The sequence below is a fragment of the Bubalus bubalis genome, chromosome 1, assembly GCF_019923935.1.
Source record: "Bubalus bubalis isolate 160015118507 breed Murrah chromosome 1, NDDB_SH_1, whole genome shotgun sequence".
NCBI classification, from domain to species: domain Eukaryota; kingdom Metazoa; phylum Chordata; class Mammalia; order Artiodactyla; family Bovidae; genus Bubalus; species Bubalus bubalis.
Genome location: NC_059157.1, coordinates 16,330,410 through 16,350,742, shown reverse-complemented (window position 1 = coordinate 16,350,742; position 20,333 = coordinate 16,330,410). Strand labels below are relative to the sequence as shown.

Here is a 20,333-nt window from a genome sequence, read left to right as displayed (position 1 = left end):
TCTCACGTGCCACAACTATTAACAAGACCTGGTACAGCTTCCCTGTGGCTCAGGGGTAAAGAATCCACCTGCCAATGCAGGAGACATAGGAGATGCAGGTTTGGTCCCTGGGTCAGGAAGATCCCCTGGAGAAGGAGATAGCAACCCAATCCAGGATTCTCGCCTGGGAAATCCCATGGACAGAGGAGCCTGGGGGGCTACAGTCCATGGGGTTGCGAAGAGTCAGACACTGCTGAGCACATACATTCACGTTCAAAGCCAAATTTAAAAAAGAGGCAGAGAGTCTGGGTTCTGGAGAGCAAGGCCATCAATCAAAGTAATCTGCAGGGCAGGGTGGGCAGAGTAAAATCAGAGGCAAAACTGCTGCCATTTCATCAAACTTTAACATTTGATATTCAGATGGCAAAAAAATGTAATACAAACAAATATAATACATTACCAAAAAAAGTAATATATTTCTAACAATTACAAAATATGTTAGAGCAGTATAAAAGTAGAGGATGGTCTGCATCATATATAACAAAACATTAATAGTCAGACTATGCAAAGAATAAAGCAGTTAAAAGAAGATATATTTTCATGTATTAACTGTTCCACCGGTCAACAGAGGAGACTATCTGTTGGCCCTCAGGCCCCACTCTCAGCAGCCAAGGGTGGCGTCTTCTTTACGCATTTGCTACCTTTGGTGCCAGAAAAGGGCCCCTGCCCACTGATGTGATGGAGGGTCTGTAACTCCCAGGGGAGGGTCTGTAATGTTCACTGGATTCTCTAAGGGATCCAAGACCAAAAAAACTATTAAGAGCCACTTGGCAAAAAGCCACACAGTATTCCAAAAGGAGGAAAGAGTTCTATTAGCCTTGAAAAAAGCATGGATCATTTGTGACACTATAGTCATCGTTGGAACAGTAAAACTGTCACTGAAAACTAAAAACCCTTGCCAACAGTATCCCTGGCACTTTTATGAATCTGCCTGCAATGCAGGAGCCCTGGGTTCGATCCCTGGGGTGACACGATCCCCTGGAGGAAGGCATGACGACCCACGCCAGTGTTCCTGCCTGGAGAATCCCATGGGCAGAGGAGCCTGGAGGGCTACAGTCCATGGGGTCACAAAGAGTCGGACATGACTGAGTGACTAAGCACAGCACAGCAATAAGACAGGTACTCCCCAGAGCTTGATGGAATGGTGTTGACTTTAGCCACAAATGCTCTATATTTTCACCCAACTTTTCCCTGCAAATGTACAACCAGCGACTTTAAAGAATCATGTTGGGAAAGCCATGGGTATAACTTTGAAGACAAATTTTGCTCCACATTTCTCATCAGCATCTACTGTGCAAAGCATAAGGTCATATCCAAATAACAGGGATTGCTTTAAGGAGAGACTGTCCTACCAAAACAGCTTTTTAAAAAATGTCTAGCCTCAGACATCAGTACCAGGTGGTAAGAAATACGGGGCACAGAGGAACATATTAAACAAAACCATGAGGAGAAAATCAGCCAAATCCAAAATCTGGGAAATTCAAAATGACAAATGACCTAGTTTCTTCCACAAACCCATGACATGGAATAAAATGTGGGGCAGAAGAAACTTTTATAGAAAAAAATCCACAAAACTTGAGATAAATTCAAAATGTGGATTTGTTTACTCCAGATTCAAATCAACCCATTAAAAGTTTTTTTTGAGATAACTGGGGAAAATTTAATATGGCCTGAGACATAGATGGTCCTGAGTAATATTAATTTTGCTGAGTATGACAACAGTCATATGGTTATACTAAATTTAAAGTTCCCATCTGTGAGAGCAGTGGTTCCCCAACCTTTCTGGCACCTGGGAATGATTTCATGGAAGACAATTTTTCCACGGACTGGGGGAAGGAAACTGGGGGGAGGATGGTTTCGAGATGATTCAAGCACATAACACTTGTCGTGCACTTTATATCTATTATTATTTCATCAGCTCCACCCCAGATCATCAGGCATTAGATCTTGGACACTGGGGGCCCCTGTGTTAGAGAATCACATTAAAGAAAGTCCAAGTGAAATAATATGTCTTAGATTTGCTATAAAATGATTTTGTCAGCTATTTGTGCAACTGAAAGGTAGATAAAATTAAAAAAAAAAAAAAAAGTAAAGATACCATACACCCAAAGAATCTACAGATACTATATATAAAATATAGTTAAATGGGAATCAAAAACAGTGTCTCAGATGAATGACTTCCTCCAGAGAACCACAATGCTTTAGTTTAACTGTAGGTCAATGAAAGTTTAGCTTATTTCAAGTTTAGATTATTAATCACGTCATAAGATCTGTCCTGGGTTGAACTGTGCCCCCTCCCCTGCCCCCCTGGCCAAATTCATATGTTAAAGCCCTAACCCCTCCCACCTCAGAATGTGACTGAACTAGGAGACCGGGTCTTTAAAGATGCAATTAAGTTAAAAAGAGGTCATCAGAGTGGGCCCTAATCCAATATGACTGGTGTCCATAGAAAAAGAGGAGACAGGGATGCAGAGAAGTATAGGAAGAGGACAGTGTGAAGACCTGGGGAGAAGACAGCGTCCACAGGCCAAGGAGGAGCCTCAGAGAGAACGACCCTGCTTGCTGACACCTTGACCTTGACTTCTAGCCTCTACAACTGTGAGAAAATAGATTCCTGTTGTGTAAGCCACCCAACCCAGTCTTTGGTACTTTATATATGGCAGCCCTAGCAAACTAATACAGGATTATGACATGATTTTTTTTTTAATTTAGCCTTCCTTTTCCCTACCTACATGGCAAATTATTTCACCTTGCGTAGTCTACAAGGCAGTAAAAACAGGAATGGTCCTAAATGTGGAGCTCTCTACCAAGGTCAAAGGTGTACAGCCTTGTACCAAGGGCACAGATGTGGACCCCTGCACCAAGGTCATCTCTGGAACTGATTAAGCACCATTAATCAACCATTGCCAGGAGCCCCCCTGACCTTATATTAGGTAAAAATACCTACCTTCTAGCATCCTAACCAATCATCTCATGTTACCCTACCAGCAGGAATTTTCTCTGTCTTGAGGCTACAAAAATTGGCTGTGCTGTGCTATGCTTAGTCGCTCAGTCATGTCCGACTCTTTGAGACCCCATGGACTGTAGCCTGCTGGGCTCCTCTGCCCATGGAGATTCTCTTGGGAAGAATACCAAAGTGGGTTGCCATGCCCTCCTCCAGGGGATCTTCCCACCCCAGGGATCGAACCCAGGTCTCCCTCATTGCAGAGACCACAAAAGGGGTCGGCTCTCCCTTGAACCTGCCCACTGTTCTAACAGCGTCCCCCACTCTAATAAACTCTTGTTCTCCTCACATTCTGCCTCGTGTCTGGAAATTCTTTTCCAACCGGTGCACAGACTACGACACTAAAAATACAGGCATTATATTTGTTCATTTTATAGTGTTCAAATAAAAACAGTATTACAGCAACGCTGAACAATGAAGCACTCAATGTATCCATGAGGACTGGGTAACACCCCAAATCAGACCACCGACGGCAAACTGCAATCAAGACCCAGGCAAAGGTTCAGCTCCAGTAAACACACTACTACTCTTCTATTCTGGAAACTTAGAGATGACATGCCTACCAAAAGCATGGTAATTTATTCTGACATCAAAAGCAAAATTCTTAACTTGTACACAGGCATTCCTCAAGCCTGGAAAAGAGGTCAAATGTCTAGTAAGATCAAAGCTTTCTCATAATTTCCCACAGAATGAAGCAGAAAACTGCAGCCTTTCCAGCTCAAGCAGGTCCTAGATCCTTACCTCCAAGAGAGACAGAGAGCCAGGGGTCTGCTCTGATCAGAATCTCAACCTGGCAGCGGAAGGTGGTGGAAACAGTGCAGACTACTTGCCAAAGTGTTGGTATAAGCATTCGTTCATTCAGTCCTAAGCAAGGAGAAGGGCAATCCTCCAGAATAAAATGCCCAGAGGACACTTCGTCTCCATCAGGCCTGTATGTGAACTACTCACATCCAGAAGTAATCTTTCAAAGTCCTTTTGGATTTTGAAAGGGACAGGAGGGACACAAGTGGGGGCTAAAAAATCTGAACTCATATTTATATTTTACCTTCACTGTGAAATTTTTATTTTACTTTGAAATCAGCAAATGAAGTTCAGAAGAACCAACCATATGAGATCAATAGGAGGACTGAAGAAATGCTTCAGTTCATTCACCCTACTACCAACAAATTTATTAATGCCGACGTTTGTGTTCTGCAGAACAAATTAGGGTGTCCTTGGAACAGTCACTGCTTCTTTAAGAATGGCATCTTTCAGAAGGGGTCATGACTTGGGAGGAAGTCATCCAAGCTAAACCTTCATCTGGATCTTAATTGCATTTCGCCATCAGTAGCACAATTGGGGCTGTTACGCAGTCCTCAGGGATACATTGAGGGCTACTTTGTTCAGAGTTGTCTTCAGCCAACAAGACAGACAGGGCCCTACTAGAACCAGGACTCTGGGACTTCCCCGGTGGTCCAGTAGCTAAGATTTTACCTTCCTATGCAGAGGTTGTGGGTTCGATCCCTGGTTCGAACCAGGAAACAATATTGCAACAAATTCAATAAAGACTTTAAAAATGGTCCACATCCAAAAAATCTCAAAACTAGGATCCTGCAAGTCACAAACTGATTTCCCAACTCACTGATCTTGTTTCTACCTACCACATCCACTCACTAAACCTCAATTCCATATGTTATAAAAAGAAAGTATTTTTCTTGCCTTAGAGAGAGCATCCTGACCCTGAGAGATGAAGCAAAAAGTAAAGTCCTTGGCGAGCATGGGATGGGGTTGGCAGTAGGGGAAGAGGCCCAGGAATCAACACTACACGATCCAAGTTCTTGGTACCTGGAGTGTGATGAGCAGAAAGACGGTAGCCATGACGCACAGGCAAAATGCCAGAAGCTTCCCCCTCTGAATCCGCACCATGCTGCCCTGCCCTGGGTGACTGACAGAGGGCGAGCCTGGTTACCAGGTGTTCTCGAGTCGGCCTGCAGACCAAGACAACTTCACGTGGAGGAACCATCTGTGTGCCAATTTCCTCCGCTGCCATTCCTGCTGGGATCCGGGCTCCATGAAGGACTGAGAAGTGAAGTTCTGAGGGCGCCCAGCTTGGCATTGAAAGGGAACAGCATGCAGTCTTCTTAAGCTATCATCAGAGCAGCTGGGGATTCTTTAAACCAGAAGACATCCAAAAAATATCTGTAACAAATGAACAATAGTTTGGCCTTAGCACAGGAGATTTTATTAATGCAGTCTTGCAGGGCCGCAGTGTAGAAACAAAAAGCTTTAAAACTAAAAGGAATCTTTGGGATCATTTAGACCTAACACCTCACTCATAGATAAGGACACCAAGACCAGAGAGGTGAAGAGACTTGCTCAAGGTCATACAGTCCATTAGAGGAGAGTGAGAGATCGACAATCAGGTCCCGAGACTAAAATGATGCTTCCACTTAATTTTCTTTGCCATCAGACTTGAATTCCAAAAGTCACTGACATGTGATCATTTCCTTTCATCTAAGTTTCAAAAGAACAGAGAAGTGGAGCAGAAATAGCCGTGACTGTCCACTCAGCCCTGTAAAAATTAGGGAAAGAACAAAAGTTTCAGGCTTTGCTCAGAAATGGCAAATGATTGACTGACCTCAGTTCCCGCCAGGGAAAACCACTTCGGCCACAACATAAGGAATTTAGATTACTGCTTTATTTGCTTAGTCTTTTACAGGAAGTGCACTAAAGCAGTGGATTGTGTGGGCAGTATGGTTCTCTGGATGTCTTGAAACAAGGTGTCCATCTATCTGAAATGGATGGTCTTTTCCAAAAGCTTTTCAAATGAACTAAATAGTCCCACAGAATGCCTCTTATCCCTGGGGTTCCCTAAAGTCAAACATGCTGAGCAAACCACACTGTGGAGTTCAGAGGAGAGCAAGGATCCACATTTCAGAGGAAGGGTGTGCTCCAAGGGCCTGGTCCTAAGATCTGACTGTACATCTCTCAGATATGGAACTGAAGATCCAATGAGAAATACACAAGTGATGCAGAATTCTGCTTTAAAACCTTGGTTTTAAAGGTGTGCTCCCCTCTCACGCATCTACCTTGATCAACTTTTAAGTCCAGGCTATTTCTTCCCCTCAGCAACAAAATGACTCTTGGTCTCAGAGACAGTCAAAAACTTTTTTTTTCATCCGCGGAAGTCTTACAATCCACAGGGTCTAAGAAAACGGGCTCTTGTCAGCCTGCCAGGATTCAAACCTCAACTCCTCAGACTGTCCGTGATACCACGATTCAATTCCCAAAATACAGGTCATAGAGGTGCCCAATTAGAGAGTTACTGTGAGAATTCTATGAGGTAAAATTGGTAAAACACTTATTTCAGAGCCTGATACAAAAGAAATATCCAATAATCGTTTGCTCTTCTCATTCTCATTCTGGGCTTCCCTGGTGGCTCAGCAGGTAAACCATCCACCTGCAACGCAGGAGATACGGGTTCCATCGCTGGGTTGGGAAGATCCTCTGGAGAAGGAAATGGCAACCCACTCCAGTATTCTTGCCTGGAGAATTCCATGGGTCAGAGGAGCCATGGGATACAGGGCTACAGTCCACTGGGGCACAAAAGATTCAGAGACAAATGAGCAACTAACACTTTCACTTTTTCACAAATCATGCCAGAAGAATTTAAGGTTACAAAAATCCCTTTCATCCAAAGAATCTCAAGAGAGGTCATAGTTCCCAAACAAGATGTACACAGTACGGTCTCGAGGACTGAGCGGTGGGTAAACACCCAGCACTAAAGAACAGAATCAGCTAGGGTAGATGGTCTGATGATTTAGAGTAGGCAGCAGCCAACCAGGCCTTGGGGCACATCAATCTAATACACATACAGCACGAGTTACCTGGGAGTTTGTCATCAAATCAGCGGTTCCCCGACGGGGGGGACAGATGGACCTGCAGAGAGCACCCTGAAGGCCGACAAGCTCCAAGACAAAGGGACCCCAAGAAGAAAGCTCCCTTCTGTTTCCTCATTGCCCTCAGGGTGAATCTCAGACCCTCACTCTAAGAGAGCACCCCCAGAACACCCCTTCTCAGGCTGGAGCAGTGTGTGTTTGCTCAACCAGGTCGATAACAGCTGAAGTGGACTCACTAACCAACCCGCCTGACCCAAGCGCTGAGCTCTGAGACGCATCGTCGGGCCATGCACAGGGCCTGGGGCCGGCCATCTGCCGGCTGGAGAGGGGTCTGGAGCTGAGAGTCACCACTGCATAGTCCTGCAAGGGCTGTCCCGTTAAAAGCAGCAACACTTTCAGCCCAAAATCATTTCCAGGTTCTCTGCTTTATGTTGAATTAAAATAGACAGGAGGGAGACTGGACATCTTAGTGAATTAGCAGCCTGAGGATGCCAGCTTCCCACACGGCCCCAGCCATGCAGGGCCGGTCCCCGGTGTGGGTCAAGGGTCTCAGCCATGGGACTCAGGTGATTTCTGCCCTGTGGTCCTGAATGAAAAATGAGAAACCGACCCTGGGTGACACCCACCAGAGAGCTCTGGGAAGTCTTAGATCCTCTGTCCTCTAGTAACTGGTGAGTCATTTGGGTTAATAGTAAAATGAAGTCGCTCAGTCATGTCCGACTCTTTGCGACCCCATGGACTGTAGCCCACCAGGCTCCTCTGTCCATGGGATTTTCCAGGCAAGAATACTGGAGTGGGTTGCCATTTCCTTCTCCAGGGGATCTTCCCGACCCAGGGATCAAACCCAGGTCTCCCACATTGCAGGCAAATGCTTTACCGTCTGAGCCACCAGGGAAGTCATTGGGTTAATAATTGACTCTTAACTGAGTTTGAGGTTATGCCAGGGAGAGTCTTTTGAAGGAATATGTCTAATTACCAGACATGTTATTCACACCAAAGTGTCATTTCTCAAACGAAAACATTCCAAGATGTTTTCATTTCATAATGTATAAAATCCTCGGAGCACTCCTTAAGTAGGGGCTGCTGTCCTAGGAAAGACAGATGACATGGCAGGCAGTTAGGAAAGTCTAAGGGCCTCTGGACAAATCTCCAGGCAATTTTGAACTAATTGCCTTCGACACTACTTGACTTCACCAACACTCCATATCTATTCCTACTTGGTGACTCCAAAAGCCTGATAAGAACTTCCCCAGCAGTCCAGCGTTAAGACTGTGTTTCTAGGTCAGGTTCGATCCCTGGTTGGGGAGCTAGGCTGCCACATGCTTCTTGGTGTGGCAAAGAAAAAAAAAAAAAAAAAAAAAAGTCTGATAACTAGGATTTCTAACCTGCTAGCATCCCCCACTCAGCTCAGAGATGTTGTTGGAATGTAGACTGGGTATCTCTCCTCTGATTAAAATTCATCAACGGATTTCAATGCCACAGAGTTCAAGATAAAGACCAAATTCATTAGCTTAGAAAACAAGAGTTCTGGACTCCGCCCTACTTCTCCACCTTCTACCTGACAAACCCTTTGTTCTAACTGTTCCTGGAATATAGTTTCTTGTTCTGTGCTCTGGTCCCTACCTGCAAGACCCATACCTCTTTCACTACCAGAGCCATTCTGGGCATTCAAGGCTACCTGCTTCGAGAAGCCTTACTCCACCCTAGTGCCAGGTCAGACGATATATGGCCATTCATTGTGCTTAATTCTACCAAATCAGTGGACAGAATGCTGAGGGAGTTAGGCAACTCTTTAAAGCTGCTTTATTGGATGAATATAAAATAACCGTTGAACATTAAAAAGTTGACCAGTGTTGTTAATTTGCAGAAAGACTGTCCCTTGGGCACCTGATGAGCATGGTGTGGTGGTTCCACAGTTTCCCTTCTCATACCATTTTCTTTATTTACACTTATTTGTGTTAATGTGTTCCTCACTCTTTTTTAATGGACTGCATATTTTGTTGAGCTTTTTTTTCTTTATTTTTTTGAGTGGTGCTCTGCCTTACAGATTTCTGTCTGGGAGGGTCATCCTCTTGGACCAAGCACACATGGCAGGAGAGACAAACAGCGACTCACGAGAGAGAAAGGGATACTGGCAGCTGCTGGAATCAAGACTGGTGATTAGGGGCTTCCTTGGTGGTCCACTGGCTAAGGCTCCATACTCTCAATGCAGGGGTGCCAGGTTCAATTCCTAGCTGGGGAACTAGAGCTTGCATGTGGCAACTAGAGAACTCCCATGCTCCCACATGCTGTAACTAAGCCAGAGCAACTGAATAAATAAATAAATACCTTTTTTTTAATTAAAAAAGACTGCATTAATAAAAAAGATTAATGGGAGGATGGAAGTGGCAGCATGAGCACCTTCATTCTTCTACTCCTGAAAGTGATGCCATTCTTAAATTCTTAAATTCCAGACACAAACTGAAGCACCCAAAGTATACAGTATTAATACAATCTCACTTAGTGGGTCTAGTTTCTAGATAAAAACAAACCCACTAAAGAACTAAATAAAAAGACTGACATGAAGACCCAAACAGAAGCATTCAAAAACAATAGGTTTTTTAAATGGAAGACAGGGGTCCACTATTGGGAAGATTCTGTATGACACTTAAGAGCCGAGCTGCTTTTTCCTTGGAAGGTGTTCTTTATAACTGTTCTTTCTCCAGGAAGGTCTTACTGGTTATTCTGTAACAATTTTCCTTTCTGGCAAAGATAGGAACTAAAATCCCTCAGCTGCTTTGATCATTCCTGTAATCATGAGTGAGGAAACAATCAAATAACATGATAAAATCTGGCTAATACTTCATGTGCCTAAAAACAAAGAGCTGGAACAAATGATCTTCTGGGGATCTTCATCCCAAAATTAAGTTCTCTGATCTCATGAACAGTGCCCAGGAACACTCCATAGAAGAAAAGTCAATCAAGTAAAGAGACAGTAATCGGGACAAGCTGAGTCATCACAAACTTAAGATTTCTGGAAATATAAAACAAGAAATATTTCTATATGACAATTTAGGGTTACTTGATCTTCATTCTCCTTTTGACTAATTCAGCATTAACTTTTAAAAACTGAGATCTTATTTTCAAGTAAATAAATATCTGAAAAATACTGTCAATAAAGATGAACTTGTTTTTAGTTTTAAAAAATTCATAGTCAAGAACTCTACTACAAATGTTTATTGTATTAATAGAATGCTAGTATGTGAAATAGGTACTGGATTTCATACTGAAATCAATTCTTTTTTTTTTAATTTAATTTTATTTTTAAACTTTACAGTATTGTATTGGTTTTGCCAAATATCGAAATGAATCCGCCAGATATACATGTGTTCCCCATCCTGAACCCTCCTCCCTCCTCCCTCCCCATACCATCCCTCTGGGTAGTCCCAGTGCACCAGCCCCAAGCATCCAGTATCATGCATCGAAACTGGACAATTCTTTTCTAATATAATTGCTTTACAATGTTGTGTTAGTTCCTGCTGCACAATGAAGTCAAACAGCTACATGTATACACATATCCCCTCCCTCTGGGACCTCTCTTCCACCGCCAACCCCTCTTACCCAACTAGGTCATCACAGAGCATCTGAAATCAACTTTTTACATTCCAAATTTAGAAAGTATTTAAATATGGGTTGGAAATGCCTGCAAACTGAGCAATGCTTACACTTATATGAATAACATCATTGTTTGTCCAAACAATATGTTCATTTTCTTTATTTCCTAACTTTAATTCTGGTTTGAAATTTTTTTCAAATATGTTGTTTGTGGTAAGACAAAACTTGAAAAATATTTTTTTTTTAAGTGAAGAGTAAAAGATGAGCGATAAGAACAGTAACAGTTGAGACTGTGTATTTAAATCGACTGTTACACACTGCCATCTAGCAGGAAGGCAGCAAATGAAGAGTCACCCAGCAATTCCAAAAAAGGGGCTGACTTAAAAGATGCAGCCGTACTAGGACATTGCCTCTGGCTTCAGGCAGGAGAGGGAGAAAGTTCTAACACTGAGGCTAGACTGGTTTCTCTGCCACTTTATTGTGCAAATACCCAGGGCTGCTTATTCACGGCAGAGAGGCAGGATCCAGGTCCTCCTCTAGAGACCACGTGGGCCGGGCAGGAGAAACAATGCCCCAGTTGTAGAGTGACGTCACTAACACGTCCACGAGTGGCCCTGAGCGTCCGGGGTGGGGGCGGGTCTCATCTTCAGTGAATGGAGGACATAAAAGGGGAACGAGGTCCTGAAGACCAACTTGCCAAATTCAAAACTGCACGTAGCCCTCAACTGAAATAAACAACCCAAGTCCGGACATGAATACTACTCTCCCTGACTATCTCTGACCGCTCTGCGGACGGGGGTGAGGGGGGGATTCTGTTGGTGGTGTTGGGGGTTTGGAGGGGGCAGCCTGCTGGAGCCATGGTGTTAAGAAAAACAGTCATTTTGCGTGGCATTTGCTACATATTATAGAATCATTAAGAGTCCCAGGAAACGTCTTAAAATCACGCCAATGTTCTTTCCATAGCTTACATAAAATGTGTTCTATTCTGAGGATGCTAATCGGGTACCAAAATACTTAAGAAATGGCTTGCATATCGTAGGCAAAGCCTGCAGTTCCGCGGTTTTCCCAGAGCATCTTCTGCCTTAAATAGGCAACGCTCTCCCCAACTGGACAGCCAGCCTCGCTCCTACTTCAGCACACAATTCTAGCAACAAGTGATGCTCGACTCAAGACAGGGAGAAGGAAGCTGTTCACAGCGCACAGAGGTGAAGTTAGATTCTGAAGTTAGTGGGGCTGGGAAGATGGTGGCAGACGGGGAGGGATGCGAAACGTTCCTTGGGGGGAGGTGCGGGGACGGGGGAGCGGGCGGGAACCCGCTCTCGAGGCCCCCGCACATCACCTTCCTCCCACCTGTGCTTTTCAGCAGCCAGATGGGTTTGCATCTCAGGGAGGGTCCCTGGAAAGCGCTGCCCAAGGCTTCCCAAAGCGGACGCGGACACTTTCTCAGCATTTAACTCCGTCTTCCTCTCACACACACTCCCTTCTGGCACAAAGAGATTTCCCTAGGGCTGTGAGTTCGGCGAGCAGAGTCTCAACTTCGGCGCGCCTCTTTAAAGTCTCTTTTCGGTTCTCCGCACCGAGACCCTGCTCCCACCAAGCCATCGCTCAGGAAAGACCCTGAAGATGCTACTCACCGCAGCGCGGAGAAGAAGGCGCGCTCTGCCGGGTGCAGCCCCGCGGTTTTTCACTTTCGGTTAGCTTCCCAGCCGCAGCTCGAGCGAAGACTCGGAGAGGAGATTTGAGAGAAGGGACCATAACCCCGAGCGCGTCCAGGCCTAGCGATCCTGGATCCGGGTTTTCGCGCGGATGTCGTGTTTAAAAGCACCTCCCGGCCCCTCCTTTGCCTGTCCCAGGCGCTCCACCCTCTGGAAAGCTCCTGGGAGGCTCCCAAGATCCTCTTCTAAAGCAAGTTGTTGTTTTAGTCGTTAAGTCGTGTCCGACTCTTTTGTGACTCCATGGATTGTAGCCCGCCAGGCTCCTCTGGCCATGGGATTTCCCAGGAAAGAATACTGGAGTGGATCGCCACTTCCTTCTACAGGGAATCTTCCGGACCCAGGGATCGAATCCGGGTCTCCTGCATTGGCCGGGAGGGTTCTTCACCACTGAGCCACCAGGGATTTTTGCTTCTCAAACTCTGAGCGCAGCTCATTCAAAGTCACCTATCCAAGAAAATTGAGGACATTTTAAGCAAAGCAGAGGCCTCGGTACCTTTCATCAGCTGTCAGTGTTAGGTAGGCTGAGCAGGATGATCACTTAGCTCTATTTTACTGGAGAAGAAAAAGTGATTTTAGTTACTTGACTTCTAAATTCAGAGAATCCAATTAAAATACTTTTGGCCTAGTCTAGACCGAAAGGGATAAACCTAGAGGGGTCTTTTCAGACTTTGGGAGGGCCAGGACTAGGTGAGTGTCTAGGGATAAAAACTTGAGGAGGGATTAAGAGTCATGCACCTCCTGGGCACATCTGCAGACAGTGACTGCTGTTTGCTGCCCAGGGTCTGCCTCGCTCTCCTCCAGGCCCTGAGAGCACCAGTGCCCAGCACCTCTGTTAGCTTCTCTGTAAAATCAGGTTGATGACAATGACATCAACTTTTAGAAAACACCAAACACAAAGGGAAAGGCTGATAAACTGGATGTCATTAAAAGTAAATTCTGTTCATCAGAGGACACTATGAAGATAATTAAAAACAACCCAGGGAGTAGATGAAGATATTTGCAATAGATTTATCAAACAAAGAATTCATATTTAGAATATAGCAACAACAGCTACAATGCAATAAGGAAACACAATCTGGTAGAAGCGGGGAGGGAGGGGACCAAAGACACACAGCATTTGACCAAAGTGGGATCCAAAAGCCAGTGAGTACAGGAAAAGATAGGGCTTCCCAGGTGGCTCAGTGGTAAAGAACCCACACCACCCTTTTGGCAGAAAGTGAAGAGGAACTAGAGAGCCTCTTGATGAAAGTGAAAGAGGAGCATGAAAAATCTGGCTTAAAACTCAACATTCAGAAAACTAAGATCATGGCACCTGGTCCCATCACTTCATGGCAAATAGATGGGGAAACAATGGAAACAGTGACAGACTTTATTTTCTTGGGCTTCAAAAAAACTGCAGATGTTGACTACAGCCATGAAATTAAAAAACACTTGCTCCTTGGAAGAAAAGCAATGACAAATCTAGATAGAATATTAAAAAGCAGAGATATTACTTTGCCAACAAAAGTCTATATGGTCAAAGCTATGGTTTTTCCAGTGGTCATGTATGCATGTGAGAGTTGGACCATAAAGAAAACTGAACACCAAAGAACTGGTGCTTTTGAACTGTGGTGTTGAAGAAAACTCTTGAGAGTCCCTTGGACTGCAAGGAGATCCAACCAGTCCATCCTAAAGGAAATCAGTCCTGAATATTCATTGGAAGGACTGATGCTGAAGCTGAAGCTCCAATACTTTGGCCAGCTGATGCAACGAGCTGACTCACTGCAAAAGACCCTGATGCTGGGAAAGACTGAAGGCAGGAGGAGAAGGGGAGGACAGAAGATGAGATGGTTGAATGGCATCACTGACTCTATGGACGTTGTTTGAGTAAATTCCGGGAGTTGGTGATGGACTGGGAAGCCTGGTGTGCTGCAGTCCATGGGATCAAAGTAACTGAACTGAACTGAAGTGAACTGACAAGAAAAAATAGTGCTTCCCAGGTGGCTCAGTGGTAAAGAATCTCCTGCCAGTGCAGGAGACCTTGGTTCCATCCCTGAGTCAGCAAAGATCCCCTGGAGAAGGAAATGGCAACCCACTCTGGAAAATCCATGGACAAGAGGAGCCTAGTGGGTTACAGTCTATGGGGTCACAAAAGAGTCAAACACAACTGAGCATCTGAGCACGCAGTTAAACATGCTTAAATGCTTTAGTCATCAGGGAAATGCAAATTAACACTCTAATGAGACACTACTACACACCCACCACAATGGCTACAGAATTTAAAATGTAACACAGAGCAAAGGCAGAGCTGTGGAACACATGGAACTCTAGTGCATGCTTGGTGGGGGTGTAATTGTTACAGCCACTTTGGAAAACTTGTCTATCAGTATTCACTACAGCCAAATATGCACTTATTTTGTGATCCACAATTTTACTCGAAGGTATACGTCTAGGAAACAGGCACATGTATGGACATCAAAAGATAGGTATATATATCAAAAGACACGAAACACACCATAACATATTTAAAAGAACAGACATACAAAATATGGTTTTGATCACAGTAGAAACCAATTAAATCAATAACAGAAATATTCTAAAATATTTGGCAGTATTTTGGAATATCTCCAAATATTTGAAAATTAAAGAACACACTTCTAAATAACACATGGGTCAAAGAAAAATTATCTAGAGAAATAAAAATATTTAGGATCAAATGAAAATGAAAATATAACCTATCAAAATTTATGAGATACAGTAGAAGCAATGCTTAGAGGGAAATTGTAACACTGAAATATAGCATTGAATGTTAGAAAAGAAGACATCTAAAATCAATATGTTAAGCTTCCACTGAAGGAAACTAAAGAAAGAGTAGCAAATTAAATTCAAAGTAAGCAGAAGAGAAGCAATAATAATAATTAGAGCAGAAATCAATGAAACTTAAAGCAGAGAATTAACAGGAAATCAAAAGCTAGTTCTTTGAAAAGATCAATAAAATTGACAAACGCTTTTCTAGCATAACCAGTAAAAAGGGGAGAAGACACAAATTACTAACATCAGAAGTAAAAGAAGGGTCATGCCTACTAACCCCATGAACATTAAAAGATAATAAAGGTCAAGAGAATGAGACAAGTCCAGACTAGGAGAAAATATTTGCAAAAGTTATATGTGATAGAGTCTGATTATCCAAAATATACAAAGAACTCTTAAAATTCAACAATCAGGAAGCAAACAACCCAATTTTTAAAATGGGTGAAAGACCTGGACACATCAAGGAAGATATAGAGATGGCAGATCAGTATATGAAAAGATGCTTGACATCATGTCATCGTGACTACTGTAATACCTTCCCAACCGTTCCCTGTTTCCACATCTGCCTCCATATGAAGCCAGGGTGATCTTTTCAAGTCACAAATCAGATCAGGCCCATATTCTGCTCAAAAAATATGGCCCGGGAAGACTCCACATGCTGAGGGACAACTAAGCCCATGCACCACAACTGCTGACCTGGAGCTCTGAAGCCCACGAGCCGCAACTCCTGAGCCCGCGAGCGGCAGTTACTAAGCCTGTGTGCTCTAGACCCCTCGTGCTCCGCAACAAGAGAAGCCACGGCAATGAGAGGCCCACGCACTGTCACTAGAGAGTTGCCCCCGCTCGACATAACTAGAGAAAGTCCTCGCCCAGCAACAAAGACCCAGAGCAGCCAAAAATAAAGACATAAGGAATTTTTAAAAAGAAGGGCAATCTCTTAACTGACTATGAGAAGATTTAAGGGACAGATGAGACATGTTGAAAAGTTCTAACAGCAGTGTCTTAAGTCAAATTTCTATTAATACTAATTGCAGTGATAATTCATTCCATAACTTTTTCTTTACACATAGAGCTTTAAGATTATAGGCCATTAAAAAATAAAACTATTTAAATGCATAATAATATTTATGGTAGGGAATATGATAGGATAAAATACCAAAAGGAATAAATACTCAGGAATAAATTTAACCAAGAAAGTGAAAGATTTGTACACTGAAACTGTAAGACACTGATGAAAGAAACTGAAGAAAATGCAAATAAATGGAAAGATATTCTGTGCTTGTGTTTTGGGAGAATTAATACTGGTAAAATGTCCATACTACCAAAAGAAATCCATAGATTCAATGCAATCCCTATCAAAATTCCAAATGGATTTTTCACAGAAATGAGACAATCCTAAAATTTGTATGGAATCACAAAGACTCAGAAGAGCCAAAACAATCTTAAGAAAGAAAAAAGCTTGAGGCATCATGCTTCCCAATTTCAAACTATATGGCCAAGTTATAGTAATAAAAGATAGTATGTTATTGGCTTGAAAACAAACACACAGATCAATGGGACAGAGTAGAAAGCCCAGAAATAACCCATGCTTATACAGTCAATTAATTTACAACAAAGAGCAAAGAACACTGAATGAATAAAGGACTGTCTCTTCAATAAACAGTGCTGGGAAAACTGGCAGCCACATTCAAAAGAACAAAACTGGACCACTGTCTAACACCATGCACAAAAACCAACCCCAGATAGACTACAGACTTGAATGTAACACGTGAAATCATAAAATTCCTAGAAGAAAACATAGGTAGTAAGCTCCTTGTCATCAGTCTTGGTGCTGATTTTTCAGATCTGACACCAAAAGCCAAGGCAACAGGAACAAAAATAAACGAGTCCACATTAAACTAAAAAGGCTTCTGCATAGCAAAGGAAACCATCAACAAAGCAAAAGGGCAAGTTACTAAAGGGGAGACCATATCTGCAGATCATATGTCTGATAGGGGGTTAAGATCCAAAATATATTTTTAAAAACCTCATACAACTCAGTAGCAAATAAAACCCACAAACAATCTGATTAAACAATGGACAGATCTGAACAGATAATTTTTTTCAAAGACATACAAGATGGCCACAGATACATGAAAAGATGCTCAATATCACCAATCATTAGGGAAATGCAGATCAGAACCACAATGAGGTATCTTTTCACACCTGTTAGAATGGCTGTTATCAAAAAGACAAGAAATAACAAGTGTTGGTGAAAATGTAGAGAAATGCTCAGTGTGGAGAAATGTTCAAGAACCCTTGAACACTGCTGATAGGAATGTAAACCGGTGCAGCCACCATGAATAGTATGGAGATTTCTCCAAAATTTAAAAATAGAACCACTTATATGATCCAGTAATTCCACTTCTGGGTATTTATCCAAAGAAAATGAAAACATTAACTCAAAAAGATAGATTCACTCCCACATTCATTGCAATATTATTTATAAAAGCCAAGATATGGAAACAATCATGTCTACTGATGAATAAATTTAAAAAGAAAATGCAGCATATATGTACATACATATATATGTACAATGGAGTATTATGCTATGCTATGCTAAGTCACTTCAGTCGTGTCTGACTCTGTGTGACCCCATAGACAGCAGCCCACCAGGCTCCCCCGTCCCTGGGATTCTCCAGGCAAGAACACTGGAGTGGGTTGCCATTTCCTTCTCCAATGCGTGAAAGTGAAAAGTGAAAGTGAAAGTGAAATCGCTCATTCGTGTCCGACTCTTAGCGACCCCATGGACTGCAGCCCACCAGGCTCCTCCATCCATGGGATTTTCCAGGCAAGAGTACTGGAGTGAGGTGCCATTGCCTTCTCCGACAATGGAGTATTAGTCAGCCATAAAAAAACGAAACCTTGCCATTTGCAAGAACATGGATAGACCTTGAGAGCATAATGCTAAGTGAATTAATCCCGAGAAAGGCAAATACCCTATGATCTTACTTACATATGGAATCTAAAAACAAAACAACAGAGCTCAGAGCTACAGAGAACAGATTGGTGGGGAGGGGAGGGATGGGGTGGTGGGGTGGTGGGGTGGGGACAAAATGCTTGGAGGGGATATATATATATATACACATATATATGTATATATACATGGCACCCCACTCCAGTACTCTTTCCTGGAAAATCCCATGGACGAAAGAGCCTGGTAGGCTGCAGTCCATGGGGTCGCTAAGAGTAGGACACGACTGAGCGACTTCACTTTCACTTTTCACTTTCATGCATTGGAGAAGGAAATGGCAACCCACTCCAGTGTTCTTGCCTGGAGAATCCCAGGGACGGGGCAGCCTGGTGGGCTGCCATCTATGGGGTCGCACAGAGTTGGACAGGACTGAAGTGACTTAGGAGCATACATATATATTCAGCATGGTATGTATATATAATAAATAGTATGGTATTAATAATTTATCACACTGTTGCAAATTTGAAAGTTGCTAAAGGAGTAAAAGGTTTTCATCACAAGAAGAAAATTCGTAACTATGTATAGTGATAAATGTTAATTAGACTTAAGGTGGTGATCCTTTTGCAACATAAACATCAAATCATTATGTTATAGTCCTGAAATCAATATATGTTAATTATACCTCAGCTAAAAATATATTCACAGAACTCACCTGGTGGTGGTGAGCAGTGACAGAGTATTATACGAAACCAAACTGAAAAAAAGACACCATTTCTGATAGCCAAAGACCTATGATACAGCACATGGAACTCTACACAATGTTATGTGCCAGCCTGGATGGGTAGGGGGTTTGGGGAAGAATTAAAGCGAAAGTGAAAGTCGCTCAGTCCTGTCCGACTCTCTGCGACCCCATGGACTAAACACTCCATGGAATTCTCCAGGCCAGAATACTGGAGCGGGTAGCCTATCCCTTCTCCAGCGGATCTTCCCGACCCAGGAATTAAACGGGGTCTCTTGCAATACAAAATAAAAAGTTTGAAAAAAAAAACCCACACGATTTCCCCTACTTAATTCAGAGAGGGTGCTGTAGCCCAGGTGGTAAGTGTAGTCTACGTAATACCCAGCTTTTCAGTTCTTCCACATTGTTTTATACTTGATTTTACTAAGCTAAAAGGGTACGTGTATTTATAGTATGACTTTCCTATGGTCGCTAAACCAGTCTTGTATAAGGCAGTAGGCTAGTGAGAAAAATCACTGTTTTTTAGGAAGCAATGTAAACCATACTTTTAACATACTGAGTCCAAGCTCCTACTGCTGGCTGCGAGACAGGCCAATGAATAAAAAGATTAATTGTTGAAGCAAGGAATAGCAATTTGGAAAGCCAGACAATGGAGAAGATAGAGGACTCAGGCCTTTTTTATAAAAAAGGAAGGTTAGGTTGATTGTTGCAAACTTCTTGGTGCCAGAATTCTTTGTTCTTACAGCTGTCAAGGTGGGTCAGGTCATGATGTTCCCATGAGTGCCCAACAAGAGAAGTGTTATTTTCTGTTCTGCAACTTTTTCTCTCTGTATGAATGGGAAAGTGTTACACCTTTAAAGGTCTGATCCTTGAGAATGGGCCACCCTATATATTTCAGGCTATAGGCAACATCCTTTTAGTTATTAAGGAGTAAAAAGAGCAATGGAATACAGACCGGGGTGGGGGGGGCGGGGGGGACGGGAATCCAATATGAAGTCATTTGTTCTTCCCTATTGTAATATCTCTAGACCTTGCATACACCTAAGTTTGCTAAAGGTTAAGTGACTCTCACCCAAATATCTAGTAAACTGAAGTCGGTTTTTATACTCTTTTAAGTTTGGCTTCAAAACCCAGTGCTATATCAATGCGTTCTAACAGGGTGGTTCCAATTCCTGGTTTTCATCTGCATGCAACGAAGTTATACTATCTATGACACACTGAATTATTTTATAACGTGGTATGCAAATCAAGGACCATCTTTATTCTGAGAGTATGTCTTTCTTACTCTTCTCGTGGCCTTTCTTTTGGAAAACGGTATGAACTAGTGAAGATTTTCTTCTTTCCTTGTCAAAAGAAAAAGCGTGGAAAAAAACCTGTTGCTCTTGAACTATCCTCTGATGCATGAATTTCAAGTCAGGACCCAATTCCACACCAAGCAAATGCGTGGTAAGTGCGGAAGAGAGGGTCTTAGGTCTTAAAAGAACGCGTCTGAGGTCCACAGACGGGGCGAGGAAGCGGCAGCCTAGCTTACCGCCCCGCACGTAGCCCGAGCCCGCGTCCAAGTCCCGGCGGCCGACTCTCCAGAGAACCGACAAACCGCGGGTTCGACAGGGGGCGCTCC

General features: G+C 43.1%; 1 protein-coding gene across 4 annotated transcripts in view; it reads right to left on the bottom strand.

Moving 5' to 3' along the window:
* Positions 1–20,245, bottom strand: part of FUT10 (fucosyltransferase 10) — a 140,882-nt gene extending 120,637 nt beyond the window's left edge. For 2 of the 4 annotated variants that reach the window (XM_025278826.3, XM_045163897.1), the window contains exons 1-3: positions 19,998–20,245; positions 12,150–12,674; positions 4,868–5,221 (exon numbers count right to left, since the gene is read on the bottom strand). In XM_025278826.3, the coding sequence (XP_025134611.2) occupies positions 4,868–4,948 (81 nt within the window). In that variant the 5' untranslated portion in view covers positions 4,949–5,221; positions 12,150–12,674; positions 19,998–20,245. The other 2 variants (XM_044934118.2, XM_044934030.2) reach the window with 2 other exon arrangements.
* Positions 20,246–20,333: the final 88 nt, after the last annotated feature.